The following is a 23,690-nucleotide window of genomic DNA, read 5'->3' as shown; positions in this document are numbered from 1 at the left end:
GTCACTTCCTGTGACAAATTTATGTGACAATCATATATAGTAAATATGATAACTAAATTGTAATTTGGTGCCTGAATTATCCAAATAATTGCCATTCTGTATGTTACACCTAAGATCGTCAAATATATCAAGAATTGGAGAGAAGATGATCATCATTTTGTGAAAACATGTTGTTCTTGTTGGCATCATTTAGATATTTTGGGCCTTTTTTAACACTCGTATGTTTGTCTCTACTTTCTAATGACTTAATTGAAATTAAGTGGCAAAAAACAAAAAAACAACCCAAACAACATCAGTTAAGGCAGATGTGGTCTCTGGATTATTACAAAAGGAAAAGCTGGTTTATATTCTTAATATTAACAGCTAGTCCTTTGAGTATCATAGTAAAATACAGTTAATGAATGTAGTAAAATTATAGATGAGTTAATTAAGAAGCAAATAGTCATGTTTATTGAAAGAAAGTAAGGTCTCTTAAAATGTTTTCAGAGAGAAAATACCAGTTTTCAAAGATGGCCCCAGTGAGTCCTATGAAATTATATGTGGTGACTAAGTAGAGTAGCCTATTACAATTATCTGTGAATTAGTAAGTAGAGATTTGAATTGGTTCATGCTTATTTATCTTATATGGCTAAGGTTCATGTTTGGATAGGTTCATATGAATTTGGATTCTTTATATAATTTCCCCTTGTCTGAACTACTTGGAATCTTGCCAGCAAGATGTAAATTGTCATCTTTTTTGCTGACTTTCCTCAGTGTACTCTCAGCAATGTAGACTATCGCTGACTGACAAGCTTGTCTGCTGATTTAGACAATGACATCTCTTTGCCGTCAGAGGAATACAAGGTTCTCTCCAACAGTTCTTTAGTACAGGTTAGGTAAAACATTGCTTTTATTATTGTGAGCGAATTTTATTTTCTTGAGTGTATGCATAGTCAATTAACAGAAGATCCAAAGGTGAATTTGTTTTGGCTTAGTGTAGAGATGAATAAGAGAGGAACATGGCTGATTATATATGTATGTATTTAGATATATTCTTCTCTTTGTAAGTAGGCTTTATTTCATCTTGGTTTTGATTCTACTGGGATTTTTAGTTTACTTCACAGATTTTGTTTGATATCTAAGATATTTTGATCTTGGAGTGCCTGGTTGACTCAGTGGCAAAGCCTGTGACTCTTGATCTCAGGGTTAGGAGTTTGAGCCCCACGTTGGGTGTGGAGTATACTTAAAAAAAAAAAAAAAGTATTTTGATCTCTTCCTGTTTTTAATTGGACGTTACTAAGGCCATCTTCCATAAATAATTTGTCTTCACATTGGTTTAGGAACCAACGTGATGTGAAATAAGCTTTAATATTTAGTGTCAGCATCATAAATAACTTTGCCTAGTGTTTTGGCCATTGTGGGTGCTTTCTGAATATGGTACTTAGAGTGATCAAGCATGAAGGGTCAGTTTTGTCTTTTCCTTCCTTCCCTCCCTCCCTCCTTTCTTCCTTCCTTTATTTTTTCTGAACACCTTCATTTACTACCTTGCTTAGGGTCTTCATTTCTAATTGATTTTTACCACTAAAATAATTCTTATATATTGAATTTAAAATGTTCATGCTCGCTAGGGTTCCAACTTCTGTTGTCCCTCCTTGTTTATCTGTACCTTCTTCCTGATTAATCTTCTTTATCCCCAGCAACACCTAAAGCCCAATGATTGCCTACTTTTAGGGTCTTCCAAGTTCTTTTTCCTTTAGATACACATGTGTAGTTGATACATTCTTTCAACAAATATTTGGTGAGTGCCTTATCTGAACCAGCCACTATTTCTGGTTCTGGAGATACAGCCCTGGGAGCAAAAGGGACTACCACTACCACTAAATCAAACCAAACCAAAAAAACCAACAAAAACTCCCATGGAGCTTAAATTTTAATATTTCCTGTTTTCTAGAGACATTTCAAACTGGATATGTTCACAAATAATGCGTTTCTACTCATTCCTCTAAAAACAGAAGATCTCTTTCTGCTGTTTAAGCTAACAGTGTCCCAGTATTTCTTAGTTATCCAAATTGGAAACATTGAAAGTCAGTGTCTGTTGCTGTTACTCAGTCTGCCAGCCCCCAGCACACGTCTAGTGGTCATTGAATTTTTTCGATTCCCTCTGATGAACGTGTCTATATTTCCTTGTTTTTCTGGTATCTGCCTTAATCTTGGCTCGTGTTATTTTTCTTCCCCCCGCCCCACCCCGAAAGATTTATTTATTTATTCATGAGAGACACAGAGACAGGCAGAGACATAGACGGAGAAGCAAGCTCCCCAAAGGGAGCCTGATTCGGGACTGGATCCCAGGACTCTGGGACTGGATCCTAGGACTCCGGGGGTCATGCCCTGAGTCAAAAGCAGACGCTCAACTGCTGAGCCACCCAGGCTCCCTTGTGTTATTTTTCGATTGGCTTGCTTTAATAGCCGAATATCTGATTATACTATCATAGTTCTTTCTCTTTTTCATGAGTTATTTACCCTATTACCAAGACTGGTTTTCCAGAAAATGAATTTCAGTTACTGCCTGTCACTTCCCACCCATTCCCCACGTGCTGCCTTGCCTGCAGGGAAAGGGCCCCAAGGGGGTTATGAAACATTGCTTTCCTAGCTCCTGTCTAGTTTGGAAGCCCAGTACTATAGAACCCTTGTCGTTTGAATTCTCTGGTTTCTTTACAGCTACATTGCCCTAGCAGTTGTCCTTCCCTTAGCAAGACATGTTTTTTCCTCTCCTGGCTGTCTCCCACACACTCCTAGGTTGTGCGTCCTGTGGGACAGCTCACATGTCACATCTCCCAATTCTTTTTGATGCATGCTGACAGGATTGCATTTCTCTGTACTCCCAGAGAATTTAGCACATCACGCTGCAGTGTAATTACTTAACTGGTTTCCACTAACATGAGAGCTCAAAAGTTAGGTACCTGTCTATATTTTGCTTTACCATATGCTTCAGTGATAGAGGCAGATATGGACTTTGGCGGGGCTTAACGTTTGTAGAATTTGAGATGGCCCTCTTTAATAAAAAAAATAAAATTATGAATGCAAAAGTAGTTGCAAAAGCCCCTATTTATTTGAATGAGAATGGAAGGATCTTTTGCGAGTATATCATGCTAAATATGTGTGTACTTATCTTAATCTTGCTGAAGCAGGGACACCTGGGTGGCTCAACAGTTGAGCCTCTGCCTTCGGCTCAGGGCATAATCCTGGAGTTCCAGGATCGAGTCCTGCATGGGGCTCCCTGCATGGAGCCTGCTTCTCCCTCTGCCTGTATCTATGCCTCTCTCTCTCTCTCTCTCTGTGTCTCTCATGAATAAATAAATAAAATCTTAAAAAAAAATCTTGCTGAATCAATGCTGTGTTTTGTATAGTTTTTTTTTTGCTGTTGATTTTCTTAAAATTAGGAAACATTATCAGCCATTCTGATGCTGATACTGCTGATAATAATGCTGCTGCCAAATGCTCCTACGGCACTTCCATTTTCTACATACTTACACATACTTTATCTTACAGGATTTTGACAACTGAGTCATAAGGAAAGTGACTCAGACTTAATGATCTTTACTACGTTTGGCTATTTGGTGGGTGATAGAAGAGAGAGCTGAACTTCTTCCTTTGAGATCAGATTTCACTTTGGTGGGGGAAATGATTCCATTCTTCCTGTGCTTCTGTGACCTCAGACTGTTCCACCTCCTGTGAGGCTGGTGAATGCTCAGTACTTCTCTGAGAGTTTTGTAAAGATCTTGCTGCCTCTCTCTTTTCCATTTCAGCTTCCTCACTTCATATTTTTTTTTTCTTCCTTTCCTGCCCTGTTTATCTGTGTCTTGCAATACATCAATCTGTTCTTTCTTCATCCTGTCTTCCCTGGTAGATGACATTTTACCTTTACGAGTCAGTTCTTTGACAAAGCTGACTTTTAAGAGTTTGAAACGATTGGATTCATTTCTACTTCTTTGAAGTATCATAGGGGGTAATTTCAGGGATATTCAATAGCACAAACAGTATAGTTTTCAGCAATGAGAACATAAGTGTCCTAAAAGCTGTGTACTTTCTTTTTTGCACTTTGCAGGGTTCCAATTCAGACATATCAATTGTCATTTGTGTTAAGGAGTTACTGATTTAATAAGCCTGATTAATCCGAGAGCAAATTGGAAATAGCAAAATGGAGAAATTAGGGTCCAGACACTAAGAGAAGACAAGATAATAATAGCAATAGTTTTTGGTATGCTTATTATTTATTTCCAGGCACTTTGCATGTTATTGTTAATGCCCACTGTACAGCAGCAGCTCAGGATCTCACAATAATAATATAGTAGAGTTTTTTAAGTGAGCTTTATAAGGCAGCCTGGAAACTCTGAAAGCATAGATGCCTGGGGCTACATAATCTGAAGGTAAATAATTATTTCCTTACCTGTAGTAGTAGTGTTAAAGCACAGAGCTATATGGTGGAAAGTTCTTGGTTTTGCTATCAATCAGACTTGGGTTGACTTTAAAGAATAGTTCTATTACTTCACAGGCTTTGTGAATGTGGGTGAAAACACTTTATCGTTCTGATCCTCAATTTTCTTATTTAAAAATGTGTGTATCCTAATATGAAGCTCTTGGTAGGATTAAAGGAGATGCATGTGTGTGAAGCATATATGCTCTGTTTAAGAAGACAGGGATATAGGGAAGCTATTTCATAGATAGTTTGATTTCATACAGTGAAAATAATGTTAGTTTATTGCCTAAAAAAGTCACTCATGGAGACTATTTAATTCCATGGAAGAATTACTGTTATAGTAGATGCAATAGCAATCAATTCTTATATGCAGTTTTATTATTGGTTTTTACTGAATAGCATTTTTAAAGGTCCAAATAACAAATTATTGCTTTAATTTGTAGATTACACCAAGCTTACATTTTAGACATCAATAGTGAATATATATTTAGAAACTTTGCCTCTTGAAGGGGATGTTTGAGGGTCAGTTTATATCTGAGGAATAAAGTTGCCTTTTTTTTTTTAATCAGCAAAATGACATAGAAAATTTAACAGTTACTTAGGGAATCTAGTAACAGACATCCAATCTGATTGAATAAGCTTTTAAGCCTATTATTTCTTCCTTCTTCTCTGTCCCGAAATCCTCTTGTAGCTGAATTAGATTACTTTGGCTGATACTTTCAGATAATTATTGCTGTTTTATTACGTAGACTTTTCAGTACCCCTACGTCATAATGGCTGTGGAATATGATTGCTTAATAAAAATCTGAGTTATGTGACCTTGAGAAAGTTAGTAATCTCTTTGGCCTTCTACTTCCACATATGAAAATGTGTTGTTACCAAGTTATGGGAAGAGTAAAAGTGCATGGAATGTTTTACATCTTCAAATAATATATTTGAAATTATGAAGCACTAATAGTTGTAAAAAATGCATTGATTTCTTCTTCAGGCTGAATTTAAGGGTTCTGAATTGCTCCATGAAAAGAATTGCAAAAATGGACACAGAGAAGGCATGATCTTTGGCCATGCCTTTTCAGTACATGCATGGTACTTCTCTGTACAAAGAGCTGGCAATGAAACCAATAGGGCATGTGGACTACTGGTCACCCCACACCTGGGACATGGGAGAAAATCAGGCACGTTAAATATCACTCTAATATGCTGTTCTCTTCCCAGAGGATTTCCTATCAGAAATGTGAGCCTGCCCTTTTCTGAGTGAAATTTGTAATCTTAATCCCTATTCCTATCCAAATTCAGCAGAGGGAATTCATGAGGGCCACAAACTGAATTTAGGAGGCACTGATTGATGGGGAGGAATAATAATATCTAATTATGTATAGTACTTAAAACTCTGTAACAGCCAAGTAGGCGATATGATAGATGATAGTACTCATAATTTTCGTAGAAAAGCTTCCCAAACAGAAGAAACAATTAGGAACAATAATGGCGAAATGGCAGGAGTAAAAGTTATTTGAAAAGTAATGGAGAAATGCCCTAGAAAATGGACCTTGGGTGAGGAGCATGAACTTGAGATAGTTGGCTGGGGAGATGCGCCGAAGCAGCAGTTATAATACTGTGTGTCGTGCGGCCCCCTTCCTCCCTTTCCACAGTTTTGTCTGTATTGAAAAGGTTGTCTCTATACTGTCCTTTAGGGCTTTACCCTGAGGAATTGTTCAGTCGCAACAGACAAAGCCCTGTATGGTTCGCCTCAGTATCATCATTGAGATCTCACAAACTCAATGAAAGTCCAGTCTCTGAGAGGACAGCCGAGAGATGACAGGTATCTTCTGTCCTGTCACCTGCTCCTGCAGTTGATAAGTCCTAACAGCAGCTCCTGGCCGTGATTCAGGGTCCCATGGGGACACTTCGAGTACCTGTGCTTCTTCTAAGCATCAAGGATACAGTTTGCTGGGGGCCCACGGGAGAATTGCCTCATTCCAGGCAGGCAAAAGGGCAGGAGGCGGGAGCCTGAAGTAATTTCTCTGGAGAATTTGTTGCCTGTGCAGGAATTGCTCCTGAGAATTCTGGCACAAAGTTAATCCTTCTGTGTGTTTTCAGTTTACCTCAAAAATTATGTGACCACAGTGAGTGTGTTATGAGCAGGTGCCCCTGGAGTTGGATGCCAGCCTGTTGTTCCCCAGCAAGGGCAGCCCTGGGAGGAATCCCCCTACCTGGTTCTGTCCAAGAAATATGCTGACCTGTTGCATTTTGGTCCTTAACACTGAAAATATCGTAGCAAACAGTGGCAAATTGCCCAACAATCTAAATTTCTCTGAGTTTAACTAGGGAGTGGGAGAGCAGAAGAGGCTACATGTGCATCCTCAGAGGCATCTAAATCTTTTCCCTGGGTCACCGTGTTTGGTGTAAGGTAACAATTTTAGAGGGAGGGTCCTTGTGCTTATAGGGAAATACTAAGAGCATTATGGATGGAAAATATGTAAAAAAGGGTGCCTGGAAAGAAGGTATTGTGGAGTCCATAGTTCTCCTATGTGTATGTGTACATGTGTCTTGGTGTGTTTTTTTTTTTTTTTTAATTATAAGTGAGGGTGAAAAGAAAGGAAATAAATATAATACAATAGACTATAAACAGAATTGATTTGTCTAATATATTTAAAAGGAAAGAAAGTTCAGCCTTTCAGATAATCAGTTGAGTAATAGTAGCAGCCTAAGGTTCTAATCCCAGACACACCAGTGATCTGTTATGTAACCATGCCTCCGTGAGCGTTAGCATGTCTCTGAGCTACAAGTTTTTTGTTCCTTTCAACACTAACATTGACTTGAGTGTGAGCAGTAAATAGGAGAGATTAACTCAAAGGCATCACAAAATATAATTTAAGTGTGTAATTCTGGAAGCGGCCATGAATGTGGTGTCTTTATAACGTTAACTATCTGTGTGGTTTAGAGAATCTGCAGTTAAGGATGGAACATGCATACTCTTTTGAAAGGACAGTGAGCCCCTTTATCTCCAGCCAACAGTCTTAAAAATAAAAGGAAGTCGCTTTCAATACAAAAATAAGTTTAATGAACATGTTAGTATAAATATATTGTGTGAGTATACCTATAATAAAATATTCCAACTTGTGAATTATATGTATTTTCCTTTTCCGTAGGGTTTTTTCCCCCTATTAGGAAATTACTATATAAAGGAATGAGCTCATATTATTTTCACCAAAACTTGTTTAGAGTTTGTGGATTCTTGGTCAAAGTAATAATCTTGATTTATGTCTACATAATTATGGATTAATTTGCCATTTCTCTGTTTTATAGCATTAACTTAGATATGTCACTGTTCATTCTATTGTTACTTGAATGTACATGAAAGATAAATAAGTTTTCTCTTAATCAAAACAGATTTATATTTATATTTATGTGTACTCTTGGGTTCACTCATCATTTCCAGAGGTGGGGATTTTGGTCTGTACTGTAGAAGTAGAACAGCAGTGGTCATTTATCACTTCCTGCCTTGCTGCTCTCTCTCTCACACACAGAGTGGGCTAATCCAGAACCATAAGCTTCTCTTCTAAGGCTCTTACCTAAAATGGCTTGGTAAAACTAGCAGCTCAGTAACCATCAGTAAATCAGAATAAAGCTTTGTTTTTAAAATAAAAATTTTGTAAATAAAAATTCCTTATGAGATATTAATTTTGAAGAAATATTTTCATAGCATTTCATTTCCTTTTTTTGGAGTTATCTAGCCTGAAACAATTATTTTTCTGGCAGCATTAACCAGTGGCATTTTTTTTTCCCAAGAAATTTCATAGTTTGAAGTGAAACCTTTTTTTTTTCTTCCTGGGAAGAATGATAGGATTTAAAAAATATTGTAAATTATGAAGAAGGAGACAATCTTCTCTAGTTCTATTCTCCATAATTAGATATTAACATTTTCACATGTTTATTGCCCATCTGTTATTTTTCTAATGTTTATTATGAAAAATTTCAAATGTACATTTTACAATGTACCTATTACAATAAATTATTATTCAGAGAATCCTCATGTATCAATCCGTTTTAACAGCCTTTTGTTCATGACCAGTCCTGTTGCTTCTGTCCTTTTATTTTTTCGAAGCAGATACTAAACATTTAATCATTTTATCCATAAATATTTCAGCCCAGTTACTTTTTACATGCAAAATTCAAAAACATTCTAAAAGTTATAGTTTCCTTATGTGACTCATTAAGCAAGTCATTAATTCAAGCCATGCCTGAATTCAAAAGGACAGAGATATACATATAATCATTCAACAGAGAGAGGTCCTTCAAAAAGGGTTAAGAAATCTAGACAAACAGTACTATAATCTACCATTCGTATTATGCACAAGGCTCTCTTCATCTATATTTATAACAATCTTATAGGGCAGGTGCTGTAATTACCCCATTTTAGAGATGAAGAAATGGAGACTCAGATTCATGACTTTCTTGAAAGTCACATAGTTGAGTAGTAGCCAACCTGGGATTTAGAACCCAACCAGTGTGACTCCAGAGCTTGTGCTCTTAAACACTATACTATTGCCATTGACGTTGGGCTTTTCATCAAACCCATGGATACTACTCTTTAGCCTTAGCCCAAAATGGGTAATTTAAATAGGCTATGAAAAAATTGGTTATACCAAAGACTGTGACTCCAGAGGAGACTTCAGTATAATTCCAATGTGCTGGGACGCCTGGGTGGCTTAGTGGTTGAGTGTCTGCCTTCAGCTCAGGTCATGATCCTGGGGTCCTGGGATTGAGTCCTGCATTAGACTCCCTGCAAGGAGCCTGTTTCTCCCTCTGTCTATGTCTCTGCCTTTCTCTGTGTGTGTCTCATGAATAAATAAATAAAATCTTAAAAAAAAATAAAAGTTATAGTTTCCTCAAAAAAAAAAATACAGAAAGCTTATTAAAGTTCCCTTTTGATCTCTCCCTGATCTGAGACTACCGTTTTCATCTGTCTACCTCTAAAAGTAACTGCTGCTATAATCAATTATAGAATGTATCCTTTTAACTCATTGTTGAATATGATGAAAGTATGTATATACTTATTTATATGTAAGCAAATATTGTTATTTTATGTATTTTTAAAAATGCAGGCAAACAGTATCAAACTATTCTGCAACTCAATTTCATTTTCGAAATCTGGATTATGAATTTACTCTGAGTCTAACCGATTCATATTTATTGTGAATACAGATGTTTGGACTTATTTTAGTCTCCTTGTTTTGTATTTTTTGTTGACTGTGTCTTTTCCTTTTCTCCTTTTCTATTTGTCCCCAGCATCTTTTAGATTGCTTGAATATTCTCTGTTACACATTTTTTTCCCTCCTGGTTTATAAATTATAGATTTCATTTCTGGTTTTTGTGTCTGTGTTACTTTAATTTTTTAATGGGCATATTTGGCTTGCTTTTCTAGTGAAGTTTGAAAGGAAAGTATTTCTATTCTCCTATGACTGAAATTTGTTAGCCAGAAGTATTTTAATTATTTGTTAATGTTTTTCACAGTTACTATGGTTTCATTGATAGAATGAAACCTTGTCAGTTAGGTCTCACATACATTTTTCAACAACGGATTTGTTTTGTTTGGTTGGAACCTAGTGGCTTTTGTCAGGCTGTGATTAAAACTGAATACTTCATGATGTTTTATTCACCTGCCATAGTAGCTGCTTCCCTGTGCCTTGTTTTTCTGATGTAGCTATCCTCCCTGTGAGGTTGTTAATTATTTCAGTGGTCTTATTAAAGTTACCTTTGCCTGTAAGCTCCCTCAAATCTTTATGGAAAGTAGAATGTCCAAGTGAAGTAGTTAAAGGAACAAGGCACTTCTTAAGCAGAGTGCTTGAAGGGGTTGGTGTATTTGGGGTGTGATAGTGTGATGCTGTACTCAAACAGACTCCAAATAGTTAGGTGTGTTTGAATGCAATCAACAGAGCCTCTTACAAATGATCTCTGTCAAAATGGAGTTCACCGTAAGAATGGATGTCAGTGACTATGTATCTTAGGGACCAGTGATTCTATTTACCTCTCATTGGCTGTGTTGGATCTCCCTGAGGAATACCTGCTACTCTCATGATGTCAGCTGTGTTCTGTCCCTATCAGCTGATTTTTGTTGCTCTAATAACTCAGGCTTGTGCCCTATCTTATCTTCACTTATCTTTCTATTTTCAACTGTATCTTCACCGCTATTTGTTTATTCTTGCAATATTTTTCTTCTTCAGGTCCCAAGAGAGAGTCTAGCCTAGTTCTACATTGCCAGTCAGCACTTAGATTATCTTCCTTTGAGTGAGGATCCCAACCATTGTTCTCCTGATTATGGTTGGAAGAGAGGAATGTAGCATCGTGTGTAGTAGTATATTCCTTGCAACAGGGGCAGTGGGAAAGTTGAAATCTATATTGGTCACTTTGGGCTGTCATAACAAATACCATAGACTAGATGTCTTAAACAACAGAAATTTAATTCCTCATGGTTCTGGAGGCTAGAAAATCCAACATCAAGGTCTGGCAGGGTTTGATTTCTGATAAAAACTCTCTTCCTGGCTTGTTGATAGTCACCTTCTCACTGTGTCCTTACATGGCTTTTCTTTGGTACTTGCATGTGAAAAGAGGGAGAGAGGGAGTGAGGAAGTGATAACTAGCTATTCCTCTTGGATCAATCCTATTGAATTAGGACAATTTTCCTTATGACCTCATTTAACCTTAAGTACATCCTAAAAGCCCTGTATCCTTCACATTGAAGGTTATAGCTTCAACATCTGAATTCGGGGGGGTGGGGGGGGGGATACAGTTCAGTCCATAGCAGCATTGTAAAGTACTAGAACTCAGCCTTTTAAACTTTTGCCCAGGACACATCTTTATTTCTGGAATGGTCATACCATTGCCCTCTTCTGATGTTCTCTTGGTGATTGGTATTCCCATCTAGTCATAAACTCAAGTGGGAACCTGGGCGCATCCTAGGCTCCTATTGCACATTATCAGGTCTTGTTGCTTATAGCTTTTCATTCTCATTCATTCTTGAATCTATTTCTCATTTGAGTTTATTCACTTTCATGTCTGTTTTTGAAAAACCTCTTAACCTGTCCTTCTTGTTTCTGGTTTCTCTTGTTTTTATAGGTATTCCACACCATTCCAGAGTGATGTTTCTAAAAAAAGTTTGACCATGTCACCCACTATACCAAAATAAACTTTAAAATTTAATGTCTAAACTCCTTAAGAATGGTATGCAGGGCCCTCAGTGATTGAGCCTGTACCTGCATCTCTAGCCCTGTTACTTCTGTCTTTCCTTTTCTCCAGTCTCAATTCAGGAATAATAAATTACCTGTAATGCACAGGAGTTATGTGCTTTTGCCTCGATGTGGGGAGCTCTCATCATTCCTGCTATGATTCCCACCTGTTTTTCAGGACTGTGCAGAGGTCCAGGAAACTTTGTCTCCAGGAAGCTTTCCCTTCCTCTTCAGTTTGAGTTTGGTGCTTTGCCTTTGTCATTTGTATTTTTAAATGTCTGCTTATATGCTTTATCTTTCTATTCACTTGGCCCATGAAATCCTAGACCATGTCTTCATTTTTCTGATTCTGCCACCCAACAACATGCTAGTCACATAGGTGTCCCATGTATTGTTGAATCAGTAAATAAAAGAATTGAGTTCTTTGAGTTTGCATTGCAGCAAACTCAAAGGTATACCCCTTCTGGCCTTAAAAACTTTTTTCTAGATCTCTCTCGAGGCAAGGGAAGCAAAAGCAAAAGTAAACTACTGGGACTTCATGAAAATAAAAAACTTCTGTACAACAAAATAAATGATCAACAAAACTAAAAGACAACCTATGGAATGGGAGAAAATACTTGCAAATGACATATCTGATTAAGGGTTAGTATCCAAAATATACAAAGAACTTATAAGACTCACTACCCCCAAAACAAATAATCCAATTAAAAATGGACGGAAGACATGAACAGACATTTCTTTGAAGAAGACATCCTGATAGCCAACTGACACATGAGAAGATGTTCAGCATCATTCACCATTGGGGAAATGCAAATCAAAAGTACAGTGAGGAAAAAAAAAGTACAGTGAGATATTTCACATCTGTCAGAATGGTTAAATCAACAACACAAGAAAGAACAGGCGTTGGCGGTGATGTGTAGAAAAAGGAATACTTGCGCATGTTTGGTGGGAATGAACATTGGTGTAGCCACTATGGAAAACAGGAAGGAGGTTCCTCAAAAAGTTAAAAATAGAACAACTTTATGATCCAGCAATGGCAGTACTGGGTATTTACCCAAAGAATACAAAAACACTAATTCTAAAGGGATACATGCACTTGGCTGTTTATAACAGTATTATTTATAATCACCAAGGTATCGAAGGAGTTCAGGTGTCCATGGGTTGATGAATGGATAAAGAAGATGTGGTATATATATACAATGGAATATTAGCTATAAAACAATGGAATCTTACCATTTGCAATGACATGGATGGAGCTAGAAAGTATAATGCTAAGTGAAATAAGTCAGAGAAAAACAAATACCATACGATTTCACTCATGTGGAATTAGAGAAACAACAAATGAGCTAAGGGAAAGAAAGACAAATCAAGGAACATACTCTTAATTATAGAGAATGAATTGATGGTTACAAAAGGGGTAGGGGTGAGGGATGGGTTAAATAGATGATGGTTGGCAGCCCGGGTGGCGCAGCGGTTTAGCGCCGCCTGCAGCCCAGGGTGTGATCCTGGAGACCCGGGGTCAAGTCCCACATCAGGCTCCTTGCATGGACCCTGCTTCTCCCTCTGCCTGTGTCTCTGCCTCTCTCTCCTCTCTCCTCTCTCCTCTCCCCTCTCTCCTCTCCCCTCTCCCCTCTCCCCTCTCCTCTCTCCTCTCTCTCCTTTCCCCTCCCCTCCCCTCCCCTCCCCTCCCCTCTCCTCTCCTCTCCCTCATGAATAAATAAATAAATAAATCTTTAAAAAATAGATGATGGCAATTAAGGAGTGTACTTGTCTTGATGAGCACTGCTTGATGTGTGGAATTGTGGAATCTCTCTATTATACACCTGAAACTAATACAATACGGTACATTAACTAACTGGAATTTAAATAAAAACTTTAAAAACACACACACAAGATAAAGTTGTACCTCTTTTACAGTTAGAATTGTTTAAGATAAATAGAAAATTTTATACATTTGGGACAGTTTCTCTTTCTGGGTTATTTTTAGCAGAAAACCTATTTTCACTTGTTAGTTTCCATATAATCTGCATTGGGCAGAATGATCTGTTTTATGTTTGAAGCACTCATTCTATACTACTTACAATCTGTACCCACACATTACCAGTACAACTTGTTGAAAAGTACATGATTAGTCAATTAATCAATTTCTATTTCTAAATAAAACCAAATTTGATTTGATTTTTATCCCCTTCTGAAACTGGCATTATCGACTAGTTGAACAGTCATTGGGTCACAGCTAAAATCTTTGGAGATTTGCAAAGGACTTGGCAACTCTGTCATTATGTTAATGTTCTACAAGAAGCATAAAGTCTTTAAATTAAAAAGGATTTTTAAAATTTGATTTTTTCCCCAAGGTAATATATACATAAATAGAGTTGCCATGTAAAATAATGGATGCCTGAATTGAATAGATAATCAGCAAATTAACATTTAGTTATAAGTATATGCCAAGTATTGCATAGGATATGCTTATACTGAAACATTAATTCATTTATTTGAAATTCAAATTTATTTGAATTTTTCTGTATCCTGTATTTTTATTTGCTAAATCTGCCAATGTTATATTGATATAAAATTTAAAATACCAAAAAAAAAAATCCACTGCAAAATAAGTTTCTCTTAATGTCCCATAGCCCCTTAAATCCCACTCTTAGTGTCTTGGGAAAGCTTGCAGAAATAGTCTGTGCTTTTACAAACATATACATGTTAATTTTATTTACACTACGTTTCCCTATTCTTTTATACAAATACTAGCAACTTAATACATTGTCTTGCATAGTCTTTTTTTCTTTCATTCAACAGTGTATCCCCACCATATGATTTTTGCAGTACAATATAGAAAATATGATGTGTGATAGAGTGAGTGTGGGCTTTGAATTCAGGCAAAGTTGGATTCAAATCTATGCGTTCTGCTTACTAGCTATGTGACGTTGAGTAAGACTGAGTCTCTCCCTTCCTTTGTTGTCTTCTCTGGAAGATAGAATAATATGCAAGGCAGTGGAGAATAATGTGGAGAGCTTCAGGGTCCCTCTCATGATGTAAAGTGTGCAGCTTGCCCTTGCCCAACACTGTAGTGCTTCATAAGTACTGAATTCATTGAGCCATTTATGGTATGTTCTGTAGTTCTAAGTGCCATGGCTCCTGTAACAAGTTCAGTTGTAACCAAGTAGTGATATATCTATAGGAGTATTACATGGGCAGTAACTAGAGAGGCTAGTGTACAGTAGCAATATTTTTTTTTTTTTTTTTTTTTTTTTTTTTTTTTTTTTTTTTTGCAATATTTTTGATAGTATTTGAATATATGTATTTTCATTGTGTTGAGGGATTTAGCACCTTGAAATATAACAGCCATGTTTGTTTGCTTTTTTTTTTTTTTAAGATTTTATTTATTTCTTCATGAGAGACACAGAGAGAGAGGCAGAGACACAGGTAGAGGGAGAAGCAGGCTCCATGCAGGGAGCCCGACATGGGACTTGATCCCGGGTCTCCAGGATCATGCCCTGGGCTGAAGGTGGTGCTGAACCGCTGAGCCACTCGGGCTGCCCCAGCCATGTTTTTATTTATTTATTTTTTTTAATATACTTTGAATGTTAATATAAAGAGGCTTTTTTTTTTTCTTGGACATTTTTCTTAAAATCTTGTATTTTAAAAGTGGTTTATTAAATATATATACAAACATTATATAAATGGTGACTATTACTGATTTTTCTTTGATGTACCTACGCATGGTTTCTATTAAGTTCTGAGTTGTTCATACCTTTGTATGGATTGTTGGTTATGTTAAGTTGTCTACACCAGTCCATTTCAGACTTCATGCATTTGGGGTCTCTGTTTCTTCCTTTGGTTTCTTCTTGTATAGGGCAAAGTCAGCATACTTTTGAACTTGGAAAGAGGAAGGAGAATGGTAAGGTGAATCTTCCTCCTGTTGACAGGCAGCATGTTGTAGAAGTTAAATTGTTAATTGGCTCTGGAGCCAAACTGCCTGGGTTCGCCTCTGGCTCCATCATATACTGGTGGTTTTGACTACTGGTAAGCACCTCTTTCAGTGCCTCAATTTTCTTGTTTGTAAAGTGAGTGGATAGCATGAAGATTAAAGATCTTAGATGGATACTATGTTTAGAGTGGTGCCCAGGACATGGTGGCTGTTAGATGTTTGCTGTTACCAGCCTTCTGCCCCAGCATTAGTGTTGCTACTTGTCCTCATCTCATTTCCTCTCTTTGCTGCGCCTCTGACTCATCATCTTCACTGCTAGCCCAGATTGTCCAGAACAGCCCTGAGAACTTGACCTTCTTCAGACATGTATTGGATCTTCTTTACGTCTTACCCATTGGCCATGACCCTCTGTTATCACCCAGGTACCCTCCTGCATCCGCATGGTGTTGAGGGGGGGTGAAGAGGGAAAGTTGGTGGGGTGAGAAGAATTCATGCAATTTGATACATGTGAACTCCATCTCTCCAGATCAAAAAGTCTGGTTACAAATGAGTTTCTTTATTGTTAGAGCTGAATACTTGGGATAGGGTATAGTCATGGAAAGGAAACGATTTTTTTAAACATCTTGTCTCTTTGTCATGGCTACTAATTATAAAATCTGGAAAACCTCAAAAAAACTACATATATTTATTTTAGGGACATCAGAGTAGAGCAGAGAAACTGAAACTCATTTTTTTTTTTTTTTTTTAATATCTGAAATCCAGAGGAATGGAGCTCTCATCTGGCAGCTATGTCTGATTTGCAGTTGAATGGGGCTTTTTTTTTTCCTTAAAAAAAAAAAACCAAAAAACCAAAAAAAAAAAAAAAAAAACCCCTTTATGATAAGAGTTTCTCTGGAGAAAAAAAAGTAATTCTCTTTTCACATAATCGACTTGTAGGTGAACTTTGGGATGACAGTGTTTTTCTCAGTGGGGAATTGCTTACTATGTACTTTCTCTGCAGGCTCCTCATAAATCAGTGGGTCTCTGAAGCCATAGGCCACTTCCCCCTCCAGGTCATGAATACTGCTTGTCTTTCTGAGTTAATTTTTCAAAGAGGAAAGAAGATAGAGCTGACTTTATTGTGCCTAGCAAGCACTCATGTGTATAGTTTTATCCTTTTAAAACTTTGAGTGTCACTCATTTGTGGTTAGAGTTTTGTATTTCAGGAGAGACAGCGACTTGGCGGGGCATCACATCTGGTAAGGGGGTCAAGCTGAAATGTTCCTTCAGGGGATCAGAATTCCTAGGTGATGCTCTTTCGTTGCTAGTATGCTGCCTCCTGGGCATGTATCAGTTATAGACCTTTCTTATATTGGGGTATCTTTACTTTTATTTGTTAATTGTCGGAAGTTAGTAACTTTTTGAGGGGGGGACCTAATAGTGTGCTATCTTATGAAGTATCCTTGTCAATAAGAATAAAAACAGGACTAGTTTATTTTAAAGATCTCCCTGTATTTTTCCCCCACGAAACCACACAATGCCTAACATTGAAATGCTCAACTGCATGGGCTCAGCATTATTCCTGAATACACATTTTACCATGTGAATTATACTACGAGCTAGAAATCTGTGTGCTTTTTCTCATGGATCACAGTATACCCAGTGAATACGTTTCCTAGGAAACTAAGGTTCAAGTGTTAGGCCCTTTGCCCATACCTTTAAATACCTAGGTTATTTAAATTTCAATTCCAAATTAGAGCCGATGCCCTCTTTTCTGGATATCAGGGCATTTTATAAAGCAAGTGCCAGTAGTAGAGCCTTTTGGCTATTTGAAATGGAGTTGATGTTTTAAATAGTATATTCTGAATTGGGGTAAGGAACTGTTTTCTGTTATTACATAGAGCTAATCACAGGCATTGGTGGATGGTGTGTGTATCTGGTCATATGCATCATGTACTTCCTTTTGTCCCAAATGCATTTTCTATTGAAGAGACAACAGGGGCAACTTGTTCCTTCTCAGGCAAATCCTGTTTCATCTTCTAAAAGTGAGGAAATCAGGCTGTAGATTTTTTTTTTCTCCATTGAAGGAATGGCTGAGGTTTTTCTGCAAGGCAGAGGACAGGTTTGACCAAGCAGAGAATATATAAATTGTTGGATGTCAAGGATTAATGATTAGCGATTTGGACTTTGTCATTGGAAATCTGTAGCTGATACTTTAAAGAGTTTAGATCTCTCTGGTCAGAGAAAGATGTGTGAGTTGAAGGATTGAGAAAGTTTGCTTTGAATGAGGGAGAAAAGAATATTATAGTCGGGAGAGTGTTTGGAAAACCTTTGAAAACCCTTCTTCCATTTAACACTGTGTTCCCTTTTATTCAGTTTTTCCTCTATGATTTATCAGCTCCCCGTGGTTCACATACTTCATGAGTGTCATAGTTAATTTCTAATTGATATGTGTGCTGTCACCCCAGTTAGGACCATAAGCAGTCAAAGGCAGGATCCCATCTTCTGCTTTTTATGTTTTAATGATTTCTGGCCCAAGACTATCTCATGCAGAGTAAAAGTAAGCTCCTTACCATGTAGGTGAAAATCTGTAAGTGAATTCAAGGTTAGAGTGGTGTGTGTTGAGAAGTTCTCAAATATTTTGGATAGCTATACCACCTTACATAAAACAGATTGTATACCTTTTACCTTACTATGCAAGTATTATCTGTAAATATAAGATAATTTTGAGTAAGTCCTAAAATGATTACTTTTTTGGCCTATAAAGAAAACGACCTTAAATTAACAGGATTTCAATGGTCAAAGGAGTTAGGAGTTATAGTAGCATCAAATGCTTTGTAGAGTATATAGTTTTAATGTTGTGATAAAATATAACCATTCCATTTTACTCCATTTCTCCCCAGAGTTCTGTTTTAGTTGCTGTTTAAGATCGTTGTGGAGAAGAGCACTAAACCTTGGGAAAAAAAATGTTAGAAACTATAGGTAAGACCTATTCCTTCTTATTTTACTAAGAGTCAAAACTTTTTCCCTTGGGGTCTTTGAAATGTTTTTTCTACATAGCAGGATTTTGTCTGGTAGCTTAGTTTTTATAAGTTTTTTCCACTAGCATTATAGCAGGGAACTGTGTTTCTATATTTGGATGATTTAATCTGCAGTGTTATAAAAACAAATCATTTGTAAGCAAAAGATAAAAGCATATGAAATGTTCTACCAATTATGAGTTTTGATGAAATTTAATGTAAACCTCATTCTGATTTATGGACCCACTTCTGGTTAATGGGTGTTTGTGGATAGCACCAGAAAGTTTGACACTATTCTTAATACTGAAAGAAGCTCATTACCTTCTTTACTTGTGGCAGTTGAAATACTACTGAGCTTTGCCTTTAAGTTGATGACGAGCCATAACAATAATAAACATTTAGGCTGACAAACTTTAGTGATGATTTAAGGCAGTTTAATTTTTACATGAGATAATGTAGATTGAAATACCCAAATTTCTGTGTTAATCTTTTTTTCACTGCTCTTCAGTTGTAGAGAAGCTGGTTTGTAGAATGAGTTTCTTGCATATTTCTTGCATATACCCATCCCTTTCCTGGTGGCCTATTGTCTCATGTTTTCCAGGGAAATTTTTGGGTATGACAGTTGGGAGGTATCTGGATTTCACTCTAGTGCCTTGATGATTGTGGCTGGTGCCTTGATACTTGCATGCTTTGGGGAGTAGGATGAAAGTAGGTGGAAGGAAAAGGAAAAGGAGCTATTTTTGTGATAGCAGGAATCATTCATTTTCATTGATGAAAATGCGAGGGTGTGTATTACCGTCATCCCTCATTTTATAGTAAAGTCCTGTACCACAAGGACTCCTACTATCCACAAAGCAGACTGCCTCATAAGGAAGTGGACAGTTGGTCTGGTGCACTTTGGTGAAGTGCTGTCATCATCCAGTGTTCGTTTTAGAAGTTATCGAAGCTATCACCTTCCAATTTTATTTTTTAAATTATTACTGATTTGTGCACCTTTCAAGAATTGAGATGGAAATTAATACTAGATTTGTATTCTGAGATACTGTGGGAAATAAGACCCAGAATAAAATTATCATATCCTTATTTACTTTTAAAATTGTGCTTATGATGGGGCACTTTGATAGCTCAGTTGGTTAAGCATCCAACTTTGATTTTGGTTCATGTCATGATCTCAAGAGTCGTGAGATCTAGACCCCTGCTAGGCTTGCTTAAGATTTTCTCTCTCCTTCTTCCTCTGCCCCTCCCAACTCATGCTCTCTCTCTCTCAAAAAAAAAAAAAATGTACAGATGAATAGATACTGTTCAAGTTTTTGTGTGTGTGTGAACGGGTGGTTCACATTAATTCATGCCTTAATTTCCCCATTTCTGTATAACCCTGCATTTGGTTCTATAGAAGTCTCTGTGGTGATAATTCCCACTCTTTGATTACTATCATATGGCAAATGAATGTTAATAGATACACTTGTTACCATGATGAATCTGTTAGAACATATATTGAATGGTCTCCATTCCTTTAAAACAAATTTTGGTTCACTTGTGAGAGAGTGATAGTTACAGGAGGATGTTTTTAACTGTTATTTGTTATAGAGACTAACCATCTTGTGGAAGCAAGCATATAAGATGCTAGGATTATTAGGGATATACTTACTCAGAATACTTACTTTTGCAACTTTATGCCTGATATATAAGGTGATCAATAAATATTTCAATTATTTTGGTTTGATGCATATATAAATACCTATTTAATTTTGGGGAAAGACATTTTAAGTGTTAACAAGTAGTGTTTTGAAGGGTTATATGGTATTGTAATATACTTTCAAGTAAATTCTCATGTGTAGAATGTGTGTTCCTTAATATATGAAATTGTCATATTTTGGATTATGACTCATCAATGACATCATCCACATCCACTTATTAGTGAGTTAGCTCTATTTCCAATTTTTCTTAATTGGAAATTATAAATAAAATTTTTAAAAAAGTGAAAATATCAGCCTTTGCCAGATCATGAAATGTTTGGTTTTCAATAGTTTATGTAAAAGAGTTGACAGCTGGCATTGGATTTCAAATGTACTCCATCTGAATTAGTTTCTGTACTTTTACAAAATTAGTTGCATAAAGTTGCATTAGTTGCATATAGCATACACTATAACCACTTCTCTGCTTTCAAACAGACTCTCCTACCAGGGACTTCCAGGTTAAGGGACATGTTACAGTCCTTTTTACCCCGAGTCAGTATTATGCTCTCAGAAGGAATAGTTTTAGGATTTCTCTTCTGTTAGCATGATTTGATGTGAGTCTTTTGAGTCCCGTTAATGACCAGTGTTGCTCTTTGGTTTAGACAAAAATCGAGCCCTGCAGGCAGCAGAACGCTTGCAAGCCAAGCTGCGAGAACGTGGAGATGTAGCAAATGAAGACAAACTGAATCTTCTGAAGTCAGTCTTGCAGAGCTCACTCTTCAGTCAGATCCTAAACCTTCAGACTTCCGTACAGCAGCTGAAAGACCAGGTAGGACACAATTCTCCCAAAGCTGGGGTTCACGGCATGACATGGATCTTGTGAAAGTCTTGTGTTTTTCTGAAAGGTTGATTTTTCTATATGTTAATGAATAGTTGAATGAAGTCATTTAAACCTCCAAATGAACATTCAGATTCACCGTGACTCCCTCACCCCCCACCCCCAGTTATTTTTGTAATGGTTGTGGCTGTGTGTTGTAGATGGTATGACACTGTGTTGAAAGCTGTGTGGATGCTGAAGCAGAGTCCCTACAGGAGAAGGGGTTGATAAAAATAAGTGTAGGATAGATGGCTGTAGACTTGGTTTCCATCCCCTCTAAGGCTCATTGTTCATGTGAACTTGTGCATTTGGACTCAGACATTCATCATGCTTATAAGATTTCAGATAAGCCTGAATTTGCATGTGTAATCATGTGTGTGAGGAAGGGAAATCACTTCTATTTTGACAGTAAAAGAAATAATTACATTGTCATCAGTTACAGGAATTGCAATTCTCACTTCTTAAAAGAGTGTAAGTAGCAATTGCTTCCAATGACAGCATCAGATGGTGACAAACATTAGAACTTCTAAATGTAACACTGTTTTTTTTCTGTAAAAATTAAGAGCATTAAAATTTCCTAGCGTTTATATTAAAATTGAAACATCACAATGACAGGATGAACACTCAAGTTAGGTGTTCTTTGAACTTAATCACCATTTCTCAGGTTTAAAAAATTTTTTTTCTCTTTTTTTTTTAATTTTTATTTATTTATGATAGTCACACAGAGAGAGAGAGAGAGGCAGAGACATAGGCAGAGGGAGAAGCAGGCTCCATGCACCGGGAGCCCGACGTGGGATTCGATCCCGGGTCTCCAGGATCGTGCCCTGGGCCAAAGGCAGGCGCTAAACTGCTGCGCCACCCAGGGATCCCCTAAAAAAATTTTTTTTTAAATGGTTGTTATCCTTACGGATTTGAAATCAATCTCATTATGCCTTCAATCTAAGTTCTCATTTTCATGTATTTAACATTAATTTAATCACTATGGATGACTTGCTAACAAATATTCTGCCTTAAAAGGTTAAAACTGAAATTTGAAGACTTGTTTCATAATTCAGTGAAAGAATTTCTGCAATTAAAAACAATATGCCAAATGCAAAAAGAGCAAATAGCAAGAGAGAAGGAATTTGTTTGATATCATATTACTTCTTAATCTGGATATTTGGTAGCAAAAAAATAAAGAAGACTTTTTAATTTTTAAAACTATTTTTCTCTAGTGTATTTCCACTTAATGATTTTTAAAATTTATTTATTCATGAGAGAGAGAGAGAGAGAGAGACTGAGAGGCAGAGACACAGGTGGAGGGAGAAGCAGGCTCCATGCAGGGAGCCTGACGTGGGACTTGATTCTAGGTCTCCAGGATCATGCCCTGGGCTGAAGGCAGCACTAAACCGCTGAGCCACCCAGGCTGCCCTACTTAATAATTTTAAAAGTTGTGATCATGAATTAAGAAAAAGAGTTGTTTCAGTTATGTGTGGATCTGTTTTTTTTTTTTTTAAGATTATTTATTTATTTATTGATGAGAGACATAGAGAAAAAGAGGCAGAGACACAGGCAGAGGGAGAAGCAGGCTTCATGCAGGGAGCCCGACGTGGGACTCGATCCCTGGACTCCAGGATCACGCCCTGGACCGAAGGCAGGCGCTAAACCACTGAGCCACCCAGGGATCCCCATAGATCTGTTTTTTGTTGTTGTTGTTGTTTGTTTGTTTGTTTTGCAAGTTATTGAAAAGATTGGTTTTAGGTACTCCTTTTCAGAATGAATTGGCAAGAGTTTGGAGAGATTAATGTTCTGAATATAAGTGTAATTATGATGTGGACAATTATTCGATTTTTCAGCGAGTGGAAAAGTTGAACACATCCTCTCCTTTTATCATATTCTTTTTTTTTAATTTTTATTTTTTATTTATTTATGATAGTCACAGAGAGAGAGAGAGAGAGAGAGAGGCAGAGACACAGGCAGAGGGAGAAGCAGGCTCCATGCACCGGGAGCCCGATGTGGGACTCGATCCCGGGTCTCCAGGATCACGCCCTGGGCCAAAGGCAGGCGCCAAACCACTGCGCCACCCAGGGATCCTTCCTTTTATCATATTCTATGAAAATATGATTACAATGAGAGGAAAAGTTTAAATAAAAAGTACTAGTAAGTGTATTAGGAAATACCACTGATCCATTGAGATAACTGGAAACAATCTCTTCTAGCCCTGAAAGGAGGCTAGACCTTGTTTTACTATTTCCAAACTAGGATATGGGCTCTAAAACTTTGAGTTCTACTTGATTTACCTAAAATCTCTTTAGAAACCCTTGAACATTATGTTATCAAGCCAGGTAGTCTGCGACCAGGTCCAGTCTGATCTTGTGGTAATGATAGATGCTGATACATTTCAAGACTCAGTTCATTGTGAGGTTTGGGAATTCTGTAGGCATGTCTTACATGCCTTTGGACTTTTGGCTAGTTGGTCATCTCTTCAAGTACCGAAAGGGACCAAGGAACCCAGCTGACCCACACCCTGCTTATTAGGACTC

At 37.2% G+C, this 23,690-nt stretch overlaps 1 protein-coding gene across 15 annotated transcripts in view; it reads left to right on the top strand.

The window, feature by feature from the left end:
- Nucleotides 1-23,690, top strand: part of MPDZ (multiple PDZ domain crumbs cell polarity complex component) — a 161,222-nt gene that overhangs the window by 7,832 nt on the left and 129,700 nt on the right. For all 15 annotated transcript variants that reach the window (XM_072841364.1, XM_072841369.1, XM_072841367.1 and 12 more), the window contains exons 2-3: nt 18,499-18,577; nt 20,954-21,120. In XM_072841364.1, coding sequence (XP_072697465.1) covers nt 18,562-18,577; nt 20,954-21,120 — 183 coding nt within the window. In that variant the 5' untranslated portion in view covers nt 18,499-18,561. The remainder of the gene's footprint in view (nt 1-18,498; nt 18,578-20,953; nt 21,121-23,690) is intronic.

Source organism: Canis lupus, chromosome 10, assembly GCF_048164855.1.
Source record: "Canis lupus baileyi chromosome 10, mCanLup2.hap1, whole genome shotgun sequence".
NCBI classification, from domain to species: domain Eukaryota; kingdom Metazoa; phylum Chordata; class Mammalia; order Carnivora; family Canidae; genus Canis; species Canis lupus.
The sequence above is the reverse complement of the archived record's forward strand: the minus strand, read 5'-3'. Positions and strand labels throughout refer to the sequence as shown.